We start from the raw sequence: 16,125 nt of genomic DNA on the forward strand, positions 1-16,125 counted from the left end.
AAAATTCTCTTAGACACTTTTCTTCCACTTACTTATACATTCTCCTACATACAGACTATTTCATCACTAGAAATCTGACCTATCTACTGATTTCCTAGGAGCTCATTTTGCAGATGCCTTTTCCCTGTTTACATCATCCCCTAAGTGATATTATCATTTCTCATATATTCATATGCTAACAATTAGGACATTTATGTCTCTAACCCATACATCCTTTTGGGGCTTGTCCAACTGAAAAATTTGCATCTCAATTGAGATGGCATATAGCACTTCATATTTAAATAGGTCAAAACTGAATTCTTGAAATTCCTCTAAATCTGTTCTTTCCTTAATTTCCCACATCTGCCATATGGCACTGTAATTCATCCAGTTATTTAATCCATATATTCAGGGGTTATTCTTCTTGTTGTTGTTAAATATTTTGCTCTTTTTAATATATATTTTTTAAAATTTATTTTATTATTTAGTTATTTATTTTTGGCTGTGTTGGGTCTTCACTGCTGCATGCGGGCTTTCTCTCGTTGTGGCGAGTGGGGGTTACTCTTTGTTGCGGTGCGTGGGCTTCTCATTGTGGTGGCTTCTCTTGTTGTGGAGCACAGGCTCTAGGCGCGCAGGCTGCAGTAGCTGTGGCACGTGAGTTCAGTAGTTGTGGCTCACAGGCTCTAGGAGCACATGCTCAGTAGTTGTGGCGCATGGGCTTAGTTGCTCCATGGCATGTGGGATGTTCCTGGACCAGGGCTTGAACCTGTGTCCCCTGCATTGGCAGGCAGATTCTTAACCACTGCGCCACCAGGGAAGCCCCAGGAGTTATTCTTCACAACTGTCTTTAACCATCCTTCTCCCATCTGTCACCAATCCTGACAATGCTTCCTTCAAAGTACATCTGAAATTCATCTCTTATTCATCACTTAAACTATCACCACTCTAGTCCAAAGGAGCTTCTTTTCTTCCCTGGACTTTTACAGTAGCCTCAGAACTGGTCCCAGTGCTTTCAGTCTGTCACTCATGGTACTCCCAAGTGGTAGTTTTAATTGAGACCCTCTCATTCTCCTGTTTAAAAACTTTCCATAGATTCCCACCCACTACACTGAAATATAATTGAAAAAGTAAAAACCAGATTTTTTTCCTGCACCACCACCTGGCCACTGCCCATCTCCCCACTTCATTTTGGGCCCCCCTATAGGCTCATTATGCTTCAGCCACTGGGGTTTCAGTTCCTTGGAAGGAAATGATCTCTTTCACTCTTTGGGGTATAATTTTTCAGGGCTCATTCCCCTTCCTCACCTTTTTGAGTGCCTTGTCTCTTTTCATATGCTAGATTTTGGCTAAAATGTTGCTTCCTAGGGAGGTTTTTTAAAAAATCCTGTATCCAAAATAAACCATTCCTCACAATTCCATTATTTTTCTCTACAGAAAAATTACTTGTTTACTTTTTTAGTGCTTGTTTTTATTGTTGGTTGTGAATACCATGAAGGCATTTATTATATCCATTTGTTCTCACATGGCACAGTTCCTGGCACACAGTGAATATAGAAATGAAAAAACCTAGAAAAAGGATCCTAGAGGGATGCTTAAATATTGTTCTTTTTTCTTTTCACAAAGTTTATGAAGAAATTCACATTTTGGGGTTTTTGTGTGTGTGTGTGTGTACATTACATTTTTAATTAAAAATTTTCTTTTAGATAATGTAAATTTTACATGCAGTGTAAGAAATAATACAGAGACCACCTCACACTGGTCAGAATGGCCATCATTGAAAAATCTATAAATAACAAATGCTGCAGAGGGTGTGGTGAATAGGGTACCCTCCTACATTGTTGGTGGGAATGTAAACTGGTGCAGCCAATATCGAGAACAGTATGGAGGTTCCTCAAAAAACTAAAAATGGAGCTGTCACATGATCCAGCAATCGCATTCTTAGGCATATATCCAGAGAAAAACATGGTTCGAAAGGATAAATGCATCCCAATGTTCACTGCAGCATTGTTTACACTAGCCAAGACATGGAAACAACCTAAATGTCCATCGACAGATGAATGGATAAAGAAGATGTGGTACATATATACAATGGAATATTACTCAGTCATTAAAAAGAATGAAATAATGCCATTTGCAACAACATGGATGGACCTGGAGATGGTCATCCTAAGTAAGTCAGACAGAGAAAGACAAATACCATATGATATCACTTATATGCATAATTTTTAAAAATGATACAAATGAACTTATTTACAAAACAGAAACAGACTCACAGACTTAGAGAATGAACTTATGACTACCAGGGTGGAAGGGGGGGGGGAGGAATAGATTGGGAGTTTGGGATTGACACGTACACATTGCTATATTTAAAATAGGTAACCAACAAGGACCTACTGTATAACACAGGGAACACTACTCAATATTCTGTAATAACCCAAATGGGAAAAGAATTTGAAAAAGAATAGATATCAATACAAGTATATGTATAACTGAGTCACTTTGCTGTACACCTGAAACTAACACAACGTTGTTAATCAACTATACCCCAATATAAAATAAAAATTAAAAATAAAAGAGGAAAGGTTTTGATCGATAAAAGAGTTTACAATGGTCATTTGGTGGTGAAGGGTATATTGAAGATGAGGAAGAGCTTCATGGAGGAGTTTAGGATTCAAGAAAACTCTTGAGAGATAAGTATTTTATAGAGCGCTTCAGGAGAGAATATTGTACACAGGGACACTGTCATGAAATTTAGTGTAAAACAAGCCAAGCTGAATTTTAGGGAATGATGGAAACTCTACTCTGATTGGAGCATGGGATGGCCATAAAGAAGCAGGGTGGAAAAAAGACAGTGCTAGAAAGTTTGTATTAAACGTGAAGGAAGTCGAATGCTAAGTTGAGGCCCTTTCCCATTATTCAGTAGTTGGGATGGAGCACAGTGGTCATATGATCACAGTGGTGTGTTAGGAGCATTCATCTAGCAGCCTGCTGACAGGTGGCATGGAGGCAGGGGCAGTAGGAAAATATTGGAGTTGAAGGGACTGTTGGAGGAGGTCATGGAGAGAATGTGACTGCCAGCTGACCCTTAAGCAGAACCCTGGCAACCGGAGGCTCCTCACACCTCCCCTGTCCTTGGAATGTACATCCCACCTACTATTCCCAGGCAAGCAGCCCTTTCAGGGAGTAAATCCTTGCGAGAGGTAGGTGTTGAGACCATCTGGACTGAATATGTCACTGAACCTGTCAAGGCCTCGATATAAACTTTTAAGATCCTGTGGGTTGGGTGCAGAAATCTACTCCTATTGTGTCGCCCAAGACAAACCTTGTAAGTAAAGTTCCCTTGCTTATTAAACCTTCACCTACCAATCTAGAGGGTCTGCCTCTTTCTCAGTCTCTCCTTGCCTTCCACGTACGGGGTCCAGTTTCAGATTTCACTTGGGGAACTCCCAAGGTTGTAAACCAACAGGGGCCAGTTGGGACATTACTAGAATAACCTAAACCCAACAGTTGAGGGTCTGAATCAGGATGGTGGTTTGAGGAATGGAAAGAATAATGATTTGCAAGAGGCATTGGGAAGGAGAAATTGAGAATTTAACAGTATCTGAGATGCCAAGAGATATATGCTGACAGTTTGGACTGAATCCAACACTAAAATACTCTAGCAGGGACAAACTTCAAGTCTTCCTTGTGATTCAACGGAAAATGTAATAAGGATAAGATGAGAAACAACTTACTTATTTGATAATGTTAAACAAACATAAAACTTGGAGATATTAGCAAGCAGTGATGTTGTAATGATTATTTGGAGGAACTTCTTTTCTAAAAGTCAGAGGAGACTACCTTCTTCTTGCCAGGCCCTAAATTAATTGTGTTTTCATTTTGTTTTATATTTTAATTAGTAAGTGAATTTAAAGTTTAGTATTCCAAAGAATAATTATAAATCAGAAGTGATTTCCAACAGAGTGATTTTTCATTTCTACCCAAATTTACATCAGATATTACCTGCCAGTAAAGTTTCTCCAGTGTCGAGAAACCAAAATCAAGACTCATATATTCACTATGTCTGTACAAGTGAAAAACTCTCCCTCATCTTAGTAAGAAGAAGGAAAAAGAGACTGATCACTGCCAAGACATTGCTTCTTCCCCAGAGAGGATATCTTGCTCCCATTTTAAAAATATGTGATGTATTCAACAGTGATAAACACTCAATTACATTTGGGTCACTAAGAAGTGGGACAGCTCTATTCTTTAATACAAATGTTGTGAATTAAGGTGCATATACAATTTCTCATGACCACAGAGTGATATCTCAAGATTCATAGACTATCTCATGCTGTCACTCCCTCCTCTTCTTCAACATGTATCTCTTGGAAAAGCAACAGCCCAAGCCAAGCTCTGTGGTGCCATGTTTTCCTAATGGGTCAAGTTCATGCTCTTTCCAGATGAAGGAAGGGTTAATGGGTTGCAAAAGGCCAAAGAGTACCTGATGGCCTTCAAGGGTCCCTGAAACACTGGTACTCATAACTATCTTGACGATAGAAAAAAAATCTTCTAGCTGCAGAAATCATGCTGTTCTTTTCACCACTTAGACTGAATCTAGAGTATTAGGTCAAACTGTAGTCATACTCTTTAAAGGAGGTATTGATGAAGAGGAGATCTGTGTTTCCACAATAGGCCTTCAATTCACAGAAAAGTGATCTCTCCCCCCCCAAAAAAGGAAAAAATCCTCTTCCATTTTGTGTGTTCTTCATATGAGGATCGTATACATTATGGTTTTGTTTAGTTTTCTAGTTCTTTTCTGAAAAGGCATATAGGAAAGTAACTAAAGTAACTTCTGAATTGTCCAAGCCCATTCAGGATGCCCTGATTTCCCTTAAGGTTAATAGCTGACAATAGTTTTGAGAAGTCAACATCAAGAGTCTTTTGCATTAAGTCTAGCTCTCATGGATTCTACTTTAGTTGAAGTAAGATTAGAATGAAGGTAAAGAAGAAAGTACCTGAGTGCATTGACAAGTCCAACAATCAATGAACTCTTGGGTCAAGCTTTCTGGTAAGTGAATTATTTCTCTGGGGCACGCTTAGAGTCTTGACATGGGGGGAAATTTGGGGACAGTAGCTCTCACTTTACCATTTTCTCTACCCACCTTCCACACCTCAACATTCTCCCTTCCGTTTTGTGCCATGTCTGTCTTCCTGACGTTGCCGAGTTCTCCACAGGGGTCTGCTTGTCTACAGCACTGTTTAGGGCTCTTAGTTCTAGGCGCACAATCCTATTTGCACTTCACACCTACTGAGTCAGCCTCCTGAGATGGAGCCAACAGGTTTGTATGGGAAGACAAAACTCCATAAATGTTTCTGAAGCATAGCTGGATTTAAGAACCATTGGCCTCAAACATATTGGAATTAGAATTTTGCCTGAATAATATAAGCGAGTTATTTAACTCTCTAACTTCTTTAAAAAATAATTATACCTAACTCCTGGCAACCTTTTCTGAAAGTTTATTGATGTGTCAGACAATATGCTAAGAACCACATGTAGATTACCTTATTTCATTCATACAATAATGCTATGAGGTAGATATTACTATTAATCAATTTCAAAGAAAAACATACCGAGGCTTATTGAAATTAATACAGTTAATAAGTTGCCCAAGATTATATATCTGGTGATTAACAGAGCCAGAATATAAACCCAGGTTATCTGAATAAAGCAGTTATCGTGGTACCCGATACATGGTAAACCATCCATGCAGCAATCGTCAGCAGCATCATATAACCATTATCCTTAGCATCATATGCCTCAGGAGTTCATATCAAATGCTGATCCTCTCCTGGAGCTAGTAGACAGTGCTCGCCCCACACACTTCTCCAGATTTTTGGAGGGCAAGATGCTACCAAGTGTCTGATGGAAGGTGTGCTCTTATCTTACAGATCTGTATATCTTACATATGACTGTGGGAACCCACAATCTCATTTCATAGCCCTGAAATTTAATATGGAAGTGAAGAAAAACTAGGCTCTCTTCCCCAGAAAAATTACATGAAAGTGGCAGGTAAGTTTTGCTAGTGCCAGAATGGGCTTTCAGTACCCAGAACGGCTCCTTGTATAACCATGGCAAGCAGAGGAAGGTTTGGCGTGACCTCTGAGCTTCCTTTCACGTGGGCAGTGTGGATGGTTTGAGAGGTGATACTCACCTTCCCCAGTCTAGGTTCTCGTGGAGGATGCTTCATGGGCTAGTTCTTTCTGTAGACTTCAACCTTGTAATTTTACTTTCTAGTTTTTCCTCTACATGCTGATTTTTTAAAACACTAATTATTAACTGTTCAAATCAGAAGGCAGACTTTTTTTGAAAACCTAGCATTGAAATACATTTCACCATTTAGCCTAACAAAGCCAGCAATATTTAGCTTATTACACATTATGATAAGAATATAGCACAGAAGAAACAAACTTTAGTGGTGCTATTCATTCTCAACAGACAGAAAAGCAATCTTCATGAAACATAAATATGGCATAGTTACCTGTCATGTTGCAGTAAACTTTCAGAGGCCCCAGAGGTCCACTGCCATCAGGATCTATCCAGTAGTAATTTGATGTCTGGCCTAGGTGTTTGTAGGCTTCACAGGAAGGCTCATAGATGGCTGGAACAAAACATCCTACGTGAGCACAGCACCCAAAAAATGTCTCTCCAGAAAAATGCCCCAGTAGCAGATCAAATGCTATCAAACCACTGTTTAGGAGAGTATCCTCTTGTTAGAAAGAGCACTCTTTTCTCTACATTTAAACTCATAATCTGATTTTTAGTCTATAAGCATTGGTTCTGACCTAACAAACAAAGATAGTAAGTTCCTGCTATGGCTTTAGTTGGGGAAAGGTCTAAAACAATCAATACATTGTTAAACAAATGAAATGTTTGTTTCACAGGTGCTCACAATCATTGAAAACTATTTAATTTATACTTATTTATAGATATCATCTCCTTACTGTAAGGGACTTTACTGAAAGGCCATGAATATTGGCTGTACTATTGGGCTATCAGCTAAGAGATAAGAGAAAATCTCTCTCTCTCTCTCTCTCTCTCTCTCTCTCATGCACACACACACAGGGGAAATTTTTTTTTGCATATTTAGTATAAATCTCCCACAAATACCACGTGATTTCTAATCTTCCTTTATTTCAGGAAAATGGAAAGATATGTCTGGTTTCATTTTATTTCTTACAGGTGTGCTTTAATTACATCAAATCTAGTTTTTGTAGAAAACTGACATTTATGTAATTAGATTGTAGGTTCTTTTTCATCATTTTCCTTTTTGTTCCCATTCTCCTAACACATTTTCTTTTCTCATAGAGACTGCACCTGTTTTCAGAAGTGCAAAATGGACATTTACATACCTCCTTTATAGCTGGAACTTCTAAAACACTATTGTGAAAACTTCTTTTTAATAGCTCTGCATTGACATATATGATGAATTTGACAGACCTCTTTACAAAACTAAGAACTATTTCTGGTAAAAAATCTATCTATCTGATAAGCAGAGTCTTTTGGTAAAGTGCCCTTGAATTCAATACTCCTAGCATCTGTCCTTTGCTAAGCTATGAAGTAGGAGGTCTGATTCTGGGACTTCCCTTTTCCACTTTCCTCTCCCATGTTCTCTGTGCCTCCCTTTGGCTTTCCATGGTTTCCTCTTCCCAAGGGTGCTAGACCTTAAATTCTATTTCATTTCAACAAACACAACACACTAGACTAAAACAGTTCAGAAACTCTTTGATTTACTCAAGGCTTGCTTCCCACTTCCTTCCTTCCGCAAATAGTTATTGAGCCCATATGATGTGAGCAGTAGATTAGGCAACACAAGCACAGCTGTGAACAACACAGATTGGGGACCTTTGGAGTAGGGACTGTTCACTCAGTACTTGTGCACTGCTCATGCAAGAAGTGCTGTCAGAAGAGGATGTGGCTAGAAAGTTAAGCACAGCCCATACACCTTTTGTCTGAGTGTAATTATTAATATGCCACTTTCAATCTCCCAGTTGTCTTATTTGGATAATAAACTATGGTCGCTTTAATTCTGAATGCCATACCAAATAAAATAATGCAATAAAACACTGAAGAAATATTTTAAAACTTTCAGCAGAAAGATGCCATAATTTGACGTAGGTTTTAGAAAGAAAGTTCCTTGTAGCAAAACAATAGCTCTTAGAGAAGTGAGTAATGAGAGCATGTTGGTTGTAACTGCTATAGCAATAGGCCTGTAGGCCTATTGAAAGATGGCCAGAGGTATAGAAGATTGTGAGGAAGGATAAAGCAAACAAGGCAGGATAAAGTAGACGGGATTTAAGATCAACAGAACACAGAGACTAGGTGGGTGGATGTAGTTAGGAAGCAAGAAAGAATGACTTAAATTCAGTCTCTGAAAAAAAATAACTGCCTTATTAATTTTTGACAATCCTTCTTCAGATTATTACAATTTTTGTGTACAGTTCAAAATCACCCAGAACGTCAGGTTCAAATTCTTAGGTTTTCCAATTTTCTCTTCAGCCGATCTACCATTAAAAACTTTCACCCTTGTTTTCTAATATTTAATAATCATTTAATAATCATTCTCTTTCCCCACTGCCAGCACCCCAGCCACCTTCCTTCCATCTGGTATCTGATTTACAACAATCAACCTATTAATTGATTGTTTTACCCAAATATCTCTTCACTTCCCACCCAATTATGCTTTTTTATGCAATATCCTAAAACATTACTTTCATTATGTTTAAAAAATATGTAATGGCTCTTCAACATCTCTGATTGTATATCCCAGATCACCATCTAAGCATGCAAGACCTTCCATAATCCTTACAGATCTCTTGGTTTTAGCAACTCGCCAGTATCAACCTTGCTCTCTGCTCAGGCGAATCTGACACAGGAACTTGTGTAACTCATGCTCACCCTTTCTGGGGTTGCCTCCTCTACTTGCGGTTTTCTACAGGCTCTTTCTCAATCTGTAAAACTTCTCAGTCAGAGCTAACTAGGAAGGCAGAAACAGGTAAGAAACAGGGTTCCTATCAAACAGATCTGAGTTTAAATTCTGACTCCACGAAGTACTATTTATATAACATTGACAAAGATACCTAATCTCATTCAGCCTTGTCTGGGGAATAGGTATCACAGGTATGGTAGTTAATAGGTGGACTGTTTATCGTTAATATAATAATTATTTAGGCACCACTGACATTCCTCCTTTCTTAAGGAGACCTTCCCTAATAAATATGTCCAGCTTTCTGTATAGTCCAGGGCATACACTGCTCGTCTCACATACTGTAATACTAGTCAATTTAGGACTTGACTGACCACAGTTAATTAAACCATATAGGAAAATTTTATTTCCTAACAAGATTGTGAATTGTCGTGAGGGCAGGGTGTAGAAAACGTATTTTTCTTTTCTACTCTATATTGATCTAGCATGGTAGATGTTTAAGAAAAGCTGTCAGAATGAAACTTAAAATGTGCCTACCCTTCATCCTGTTCTGATTTTGATAAATGATTAGTTGGCTCACTAGGAGAAATATATGCAAATGAAAGCACAATTGGATGATAGTAAGTATAGGTAACTACTGCATTTCTAAGTAAGCATATAAGCATTTTAAAGAGGTCTGTGGACTTTAACCCAAGTAATTGATTAAAAGTAGAGTTGAAAGCATGTGGATGAGGGAAATCTGGGTAAGTAAGAAGCTCTTTCTTTTTCTTCAAAGTGTGACAATTATTCTGCTTGTCTTTAACCTATAACGGGTTTATTAGCTGCTTTTGCCTCATCAACACAAATGGAAAACCAAAACTTTAGTCCAAACTTTATCATGTGTGAAAAATCACCTGGAGAGCTTGTTAAGACAGGGATTCCTGGGTCTCACCCCGAAGACTCTGACTCAGTAGAGAATCTGCAGTTCTAACAAGCTCCCAAGTGACGCTGATGCTGCTGGTCCTGACTACATGTTGAGAAGCATGGCTCTAGTCTTGAAAAAAAAAGTTAACTCAAGAAGGGTGGACTAATTCTTTATTTATATTTTAGTATAAATAGGAAAAATAGGTCACTGAAAGGCGACACAGTACAATTGTAAACATTGGGTTGGCCAAAACTTTTGTTCTGTTTTAAGTAAAAATAAAAGACACGTTTTTCATTTTTACGAAGAACTTTATGGAGAAACACACTGACTAACCAAATGAACTTTTTGGCCAATCCAATAACATAAGGCTAGAATGCCACCTCAGTTCACTCAGAATAAAAAAAATGGAATGGGATACAAAACTCTAAATAAAAATACATGTCGAAAGAAATATACTTGGATGAATGCACAGAAAAATATTTGGAAAGGAATACACTCAAACAGTAACTGTGGTTATTTTTGAGTAGTAAGATTAAGGATGATTTAAAACTTCATACTTCTCTGTGTTTTCCACATTGCTTTATAACATGCATAAGTTATGTTATCATTAAAAATACACTTGCAAAATACATGTCTGGAGTAAAGGCACTGAGGTAAAATGGCAAGAACAGCTGTATATAGTAAAATTGCATTCGTTTTATAACTGAATTAGGAATTAAGAGATTTTTGTTCAAATCTCCTTTCTGTCATTTACTACCTGTAAACTCCCCTTAACTTTCAGTTTTCTCAACTGTAAAATGAAGGCAATAATACCTCCTCCACCAAGTTATTGTGAAGATTAAATGAAATCACACACTTTGTAAACTAAAAAGCATTGAGCGTATGGAAATTTTAATGCACAGAAGGAGCTAACCGAAGTATTTAGCCTGCATGCCTCAGCCAGTTAACTCTGTACCCAGTGGAGTCCTAGCTGGGCTGCACCATTTGTGCATATCAAGCCCCAGGGAGTTGACAGGGCAGAAGAGGCTAAGCCAGCAGCCACTGAAGAAAGAGAAGGATCTGTGCCATTGTCAATAATCGAGCTTTTCTAGTAGACTGCTGGAGAACAGAAAGGCAATTGGGCTGATGGCAAAATAAATAGACTCATCAAGTCCATTGATTTACTGGAAAAGTAATTTTTCTCTGTTGCAACTCCTAGTCCCAAATAAAAGGTCTCATATTATTCCACATATTCTTAAATAGATCTCAGATATTCAGAAATATTATGAATGAACACATCAGACTGAATTCCATAGCATATAAAAAGCCAGAAAGTGACAAATCCTAAGTATCTTACTAATTTTCATTAAATATTGAATGTTGTCTGTGTGACATCATATTGGGTACAATGGAAAATGACAAAGTACTATTGTATTAGTTTTATTGGGCTGCTGTAACAAATAACCAAATACTTAGCAGGTTGAAACAAATTTATTACCTCACAGTTCTAGAGGTCAGATGTTCGAAGTGGGTTTCACTGAGCTAAATTCGAAGTGTGGGCAGGGCTGTGCTCCTTCTGAAAACTCTAGGGGGAAATCCACTTTCTTGCCTTTTCCAGCTTCCAGAATCCACCTGTATTCCTTGCCTCATTTTCCTATTTCTTCATCTTTGAAGCCAGGTGTGGCTGGTGGAATCTCTCCCACGCTCCGCTCTGATTCTCTGCTTGCCTTGTCACCTCTCTGTATTTTAAGGAGCTCTGATTGCATCAGGCTCACCCAGATAATCTGGGATAGTCTCTTCACGAGAAGGTCCTTAACTTAATCACAGTCTCTTTTGCCATATAAAGCAATATATTCACAGGTTCCACGGCTTAGGATATAGACACGTTTGGTGGGGAAAGGATTATTCTGCTTATCGCAACTGTATATAAATAATATGATTGCTCTAGTTAAAGAACAAATATTATTAAGCACCTAATGTACTCCCAGTGTTGTTGATTAATGAAAGATGCCAACTCAATGGCAGAGAGAAAAGCAAACGGTTTAAAAGCAAAGACGTGAAACAGGCCTAATGTGCTGGGAAATAAAGCATCACTTAAGGAATATTTAGGGTGAGGACAGAGTATGAAACAAGGAGCTACCCCCAAGGAAAAGGATAACTCTCAATACTTTGAACTGTTGCAGAAAAACGGAATGGAAATCAGCTAGGGGAAGCGGTAATACATTTAGTGAGCAGATTTGGGTGACTTTTTAAATATTTCAGGGTGGTGGTATTTGTAGAAACCACATTATAAGAAAAGGAACTAGTTGGTGGAATGGGGTGGATGTTGATCACACTATTGTAGGAGTTTGAACCATGAAAGGAAAAAATAGAATAAAAATTGATAGAGATTGCTAAGTACAAGTGAGGGAATTTTTGTTAGGATATGTGAGACAGAGTTATCTTTATTGTTTTTAATGGGGTAATTTCTGATTATAAAAGGAATTTATAGGGGAATTCCCTAGTGGTCCAGTGGTTAAGACTCTGCACGTCCAGTGCACAGGGTGCGTGTTCAATCCCTGGTTGGGGAACTAAGATCCCACATAGCTCATGGTCAAAAAAAAAGAAAGAAAGAAAAAATATATAAAAAGCATCTATACTCCTTGTATTCATTCTGAAAAAGTAAACAAACAAACAAAAAAAAAACCTCCTGTTTCCCTAGCTCCAGAAGTAAACTTGGGGAGTTTGCATTTCATTCTTTTGGAATGCCAGGCCCCTCTCCTCTTTTCTAGACGTCCTTCAAGGGTATGAGAAGTTAATGTAAATAGTCAGAATCCAGGATACCTAATAGCCAGGTTTTATTAGCCGTTATCAGGGACTTGTTACTCCCCTCACTGTCTGCCACCACGAAATAAGCTCTAAATCTGACGGTCAATTTTTAGAGTCTTGAGAATGTAATAACAACTTTGCCTGTTAATGCATCTTTACCAACACTGGTTAGACTGATTTAAAACAAAAGAAAAAGAAAAAAATAGTTTCTTACTTGGCCAAAAAATAGCTTTTATCATTGTTTGATTTGTATTTTTTGATTGGAAAATTTATTTTCACATATACATTGGAGAGTTTTTAAAACTGTTTTGTGAGGTATATAGTTATGCCTTTTGCCCATTTCTTTATCGTCAGCATTTTTCCATTGACTTAAGTTGGCTGTGATAAAATCAGAACTAAAACCTGTGTTCCATCATATTTGTCTTCCTTGTTTTTTGCCTTACCTTGAATATGTAGCTTTTGATGTACAATATTTTATGTTATCAACTATTAAGATTTCCCCTTTAAAAATTGTTTTCACAGCTCCTAAGTGTATAATATTATCTTCCATTTATGACAATAAAGGCCTTAACTAGCATGCTAAGGTGTTTGTATTTACTCTGTAACCATAGGCTAAAATAAGGTAGTAACATCATCAATTTTGTGTTTAAGAAGTATCTCCTGGCAACTGTGTGGACAATAGGTTAGGAAAGTTAATAACAACTAGGAGACTATTCCAAGGGGACATGGAAGCTAATCATACACACATATATGATTAAAACATTCAAGTCCCTGGGAAAAGAGAGGGAAGCACGTATCTGTGATTTGTGCCATGGCTTCAATTTTCACATAAATATTGATGATTCAAGAAGGACACTGCTATGGGTTGAAATGTATCCCCTAATAGGTGCTGAAGTTCTAACCTTTATTTGGAAATAAGGTATTTGAAGGTGATTAAGTTAAGATAAGCTCGTTAGGGTGGCCCCTAATCCAACTGGACTGGTATCCTTATAAAAAGGGGAAATTTGGACACAGAGACAGACACCTACAATAGGAAGACAATATAAACAACAGGGATACTGCCAACCATAACTAAAGGATGCCTGAGGCTACCAGAAGCTAGGAGAGAAGTATGGAACAGATTCTCCCTCACAACCCATAGAAGGACCAACTAGGCAGACACCTTGACTTCAGATTTCTAGCCTCAAAATCGTGAGGCAATAAATTTCCCTTAAGTCATCCTGTTTGTTACCTTGTTACAGTATCTCTAGGAAACTAATACAGACATACAGTTGCCAGCTGACTGGGCCAACCTCTCCTCACCTCCACCTCTGAGCTCTTCCAGCTTTCCTAGAGGTGACGTGGAGGAGGACTCTCCACCATGTTCCTGAACATCACTATTAAGAAAGAATATCCTCCTGGTAAAATAGTTGCTTTTGGTGCACTCTGTGCAAGGTCTTATGCTGGGTGCTCTGAATAGTACAAAGCAACAGCTCTCTAGATCTTCACGATGCTGCTGAGCTGGGGAAGGCTCTCCTAGCCCCCTTCTATGTTTCATGCTTTGAGAGAGGCAATTAAGCATGTGGTATACATCCCTCCTGTTACCACCTTCTAGAGCATACGGATTGCTTGAAGTGGCCAAGGATGAACCAAGTTAAAAATGAACACATACATAAAGGTTACCTTTGGAACATCATAAGTAGTCTTTTCCTGATTGCACAGAAAGGGAAAAGTTCACTTACAATGATTTGATATAAAATTGGAAAGAAGTATAAAATAACTTTATGGTTCATTTACTAAAAAATGCTGTAACATGACACGTTGAGTATTGATAATTTATGAATGGCCTCGCTTTCCTGCTCTCTTATATTGGAGGTGACCCAGTACTTACTACAAACTTGCTGTAGGAACCAGGTGACAAAAGTGCTAAAAAGCGAGGTTGGTTTACTGGACACTCTAACCTTGAATTAATAAAGAAGTCCTTTAATGGAAAACATGGATATAGCAGAAAAAAAACACAATATAGTAGTTCTCAGCCCTTGAAAGGGGCCTGGGGCATGTTCGGGTTGGTGGTACTCAGAACAGCATGGTCACTGGGGTCCTCCTTATTCTGATCCCTTTTAGTCACAAAGCCACCTCTGATCTTAATCTGTCTTTCACAAATAAGTTTCTCCTTTGGGAAGAGATATTTCTCATTGGAAACGATGAAATTGACTTTCTTATCTCAATTAGGCTCTAGTGCATTTGTTTGGAGAAACTAGTTTTCCCAGGATCTAATTATTCCTGTTAAGGTAACTACTGAGGTTTGTATACAGCCAAGCTGGAAATCCAAAGAGGCGCAGTGGCCTTGAGACCTTCCCCTGTGAAATCTCCCTAATTCTAGGACAGTTCAATTACTTTTAATTAGCACAATGTAAGCTTTATAATACCTAAGTCCTCATTAACACCTGAATATTAACCTGATACGTTCTCTGTCTCTTTGAATTTTTTTTTAAGCTTGAATGAATGCCCTGAGTAAACTGCATTATTTCCCTGAGGAACTATTGTCTCATAATTGACACACCACAAATAGTGGTGGTTAGAGAGAGCGGAGGTTTAAAAACAGATATTCTGCATGCTGATATTATGCCATGATCCTTCCACGAATGTAACTTCTGTGTGAGATGTTATTCATTACCATTCTCTAATGGGTTCTTTCCCCTGTCCTAGTCTCAAGGGAAAGGGGTAATTTAGAAGGGGGGAAAAAAAGATCAAGTTTTGATTTCCTGTTAATAAAACAATAGCTTATAGTTTTCTTACCTGACAAGTCCTTCAAAAATTTTCTGGAAATCAGAATAAAATCTACTCTCTCTATAACCCACATCCATCCATTTCTGCCTTCTGTTTGACCCTTCCCGAATTCCTCCATTCTCTGCACTGGCTCCAAGGCACTACCTTAAAGAAAACAACAATCCATACCTTTGCAATACTAGTTACAAAACTTCCTACAACTCCTTGTCTCTGCAACATCATGACTGCCTTATTCTTTGGTGACGTCAATATCTTTTCTGGTTCTTCTTTGACTATCACTTCACAGAACATCAAATTGTCCATTTTTTCCATGACTCAGTCTGGACAAGCTCTCCTTGTATTTTCTTCATTATTACTTTTAGGTTATAGAAGACAATGAGGAGGGAAGAAAAAACCCTCTAAAACCAAGCGGGCACACGATAAACTCGTGCTTTCTCATTTTAATAGCTCTCTACAATGGAGCGCAGCAACCCTGTTAATGACTGACTTAGAGCCTATGGAGGTTGCCTCTGTTGTCTCCTGCTCCGTCTACTTAATCCCCTATTCCTATTTTAACCTCTCACTCTCATTTTTACTGTGTCCCAATAATGAGACTAAGGACATTGACTCAAGGTGTGTTAGGGGCTATATCCCCCTCCTTCAATATAACTCTGAATTAAACAGGTCCTTTTCCCTTTACTATGGCTAATTCATCAATTTATTTTAAATAGCTACTAATAT

The 16,125-nt window shown here is 38.2% G+C and overlaps 1 protein-coding gene across 1 annotated transcript in view; it reads right to left on the reverse strand.

The window, feature by feature from the left end:
* Nucleotides 1-16,125, reverse strand: part of CNTNAP2 (contactin associated protein 2) — a 1,428,051-nt gene that overhangs the window by 727,607 nt on the left and 684,319 nt on the right. The window contains exon 12 of the mRNA XM_060157549.1: nt 6,501-6,620. Coding sequence (XP_060013532.1) covers nt 6,501-6,620 — 120 coding nt within the window. The remainder of the gene's footprint in view (nt 1-6,500; nt 6,621-16,125) is intronic.

This window comes from Lagenorhynchus albirostris, chromosome 8 (assembly GCF_949774975.1).
Source record: "Lagenorhynchus albirostris chromosome 8, mLagAlb1.1, whole genome shotgun sequence".
In the NCBI taxonomy this organism is placed as follows: Eukaryota; Metazoa; Chordata; class Mammalia; order Artiodactyla; family Delphinidae; genus Lagenorhynchus; species Lagenorhynchus albirostris.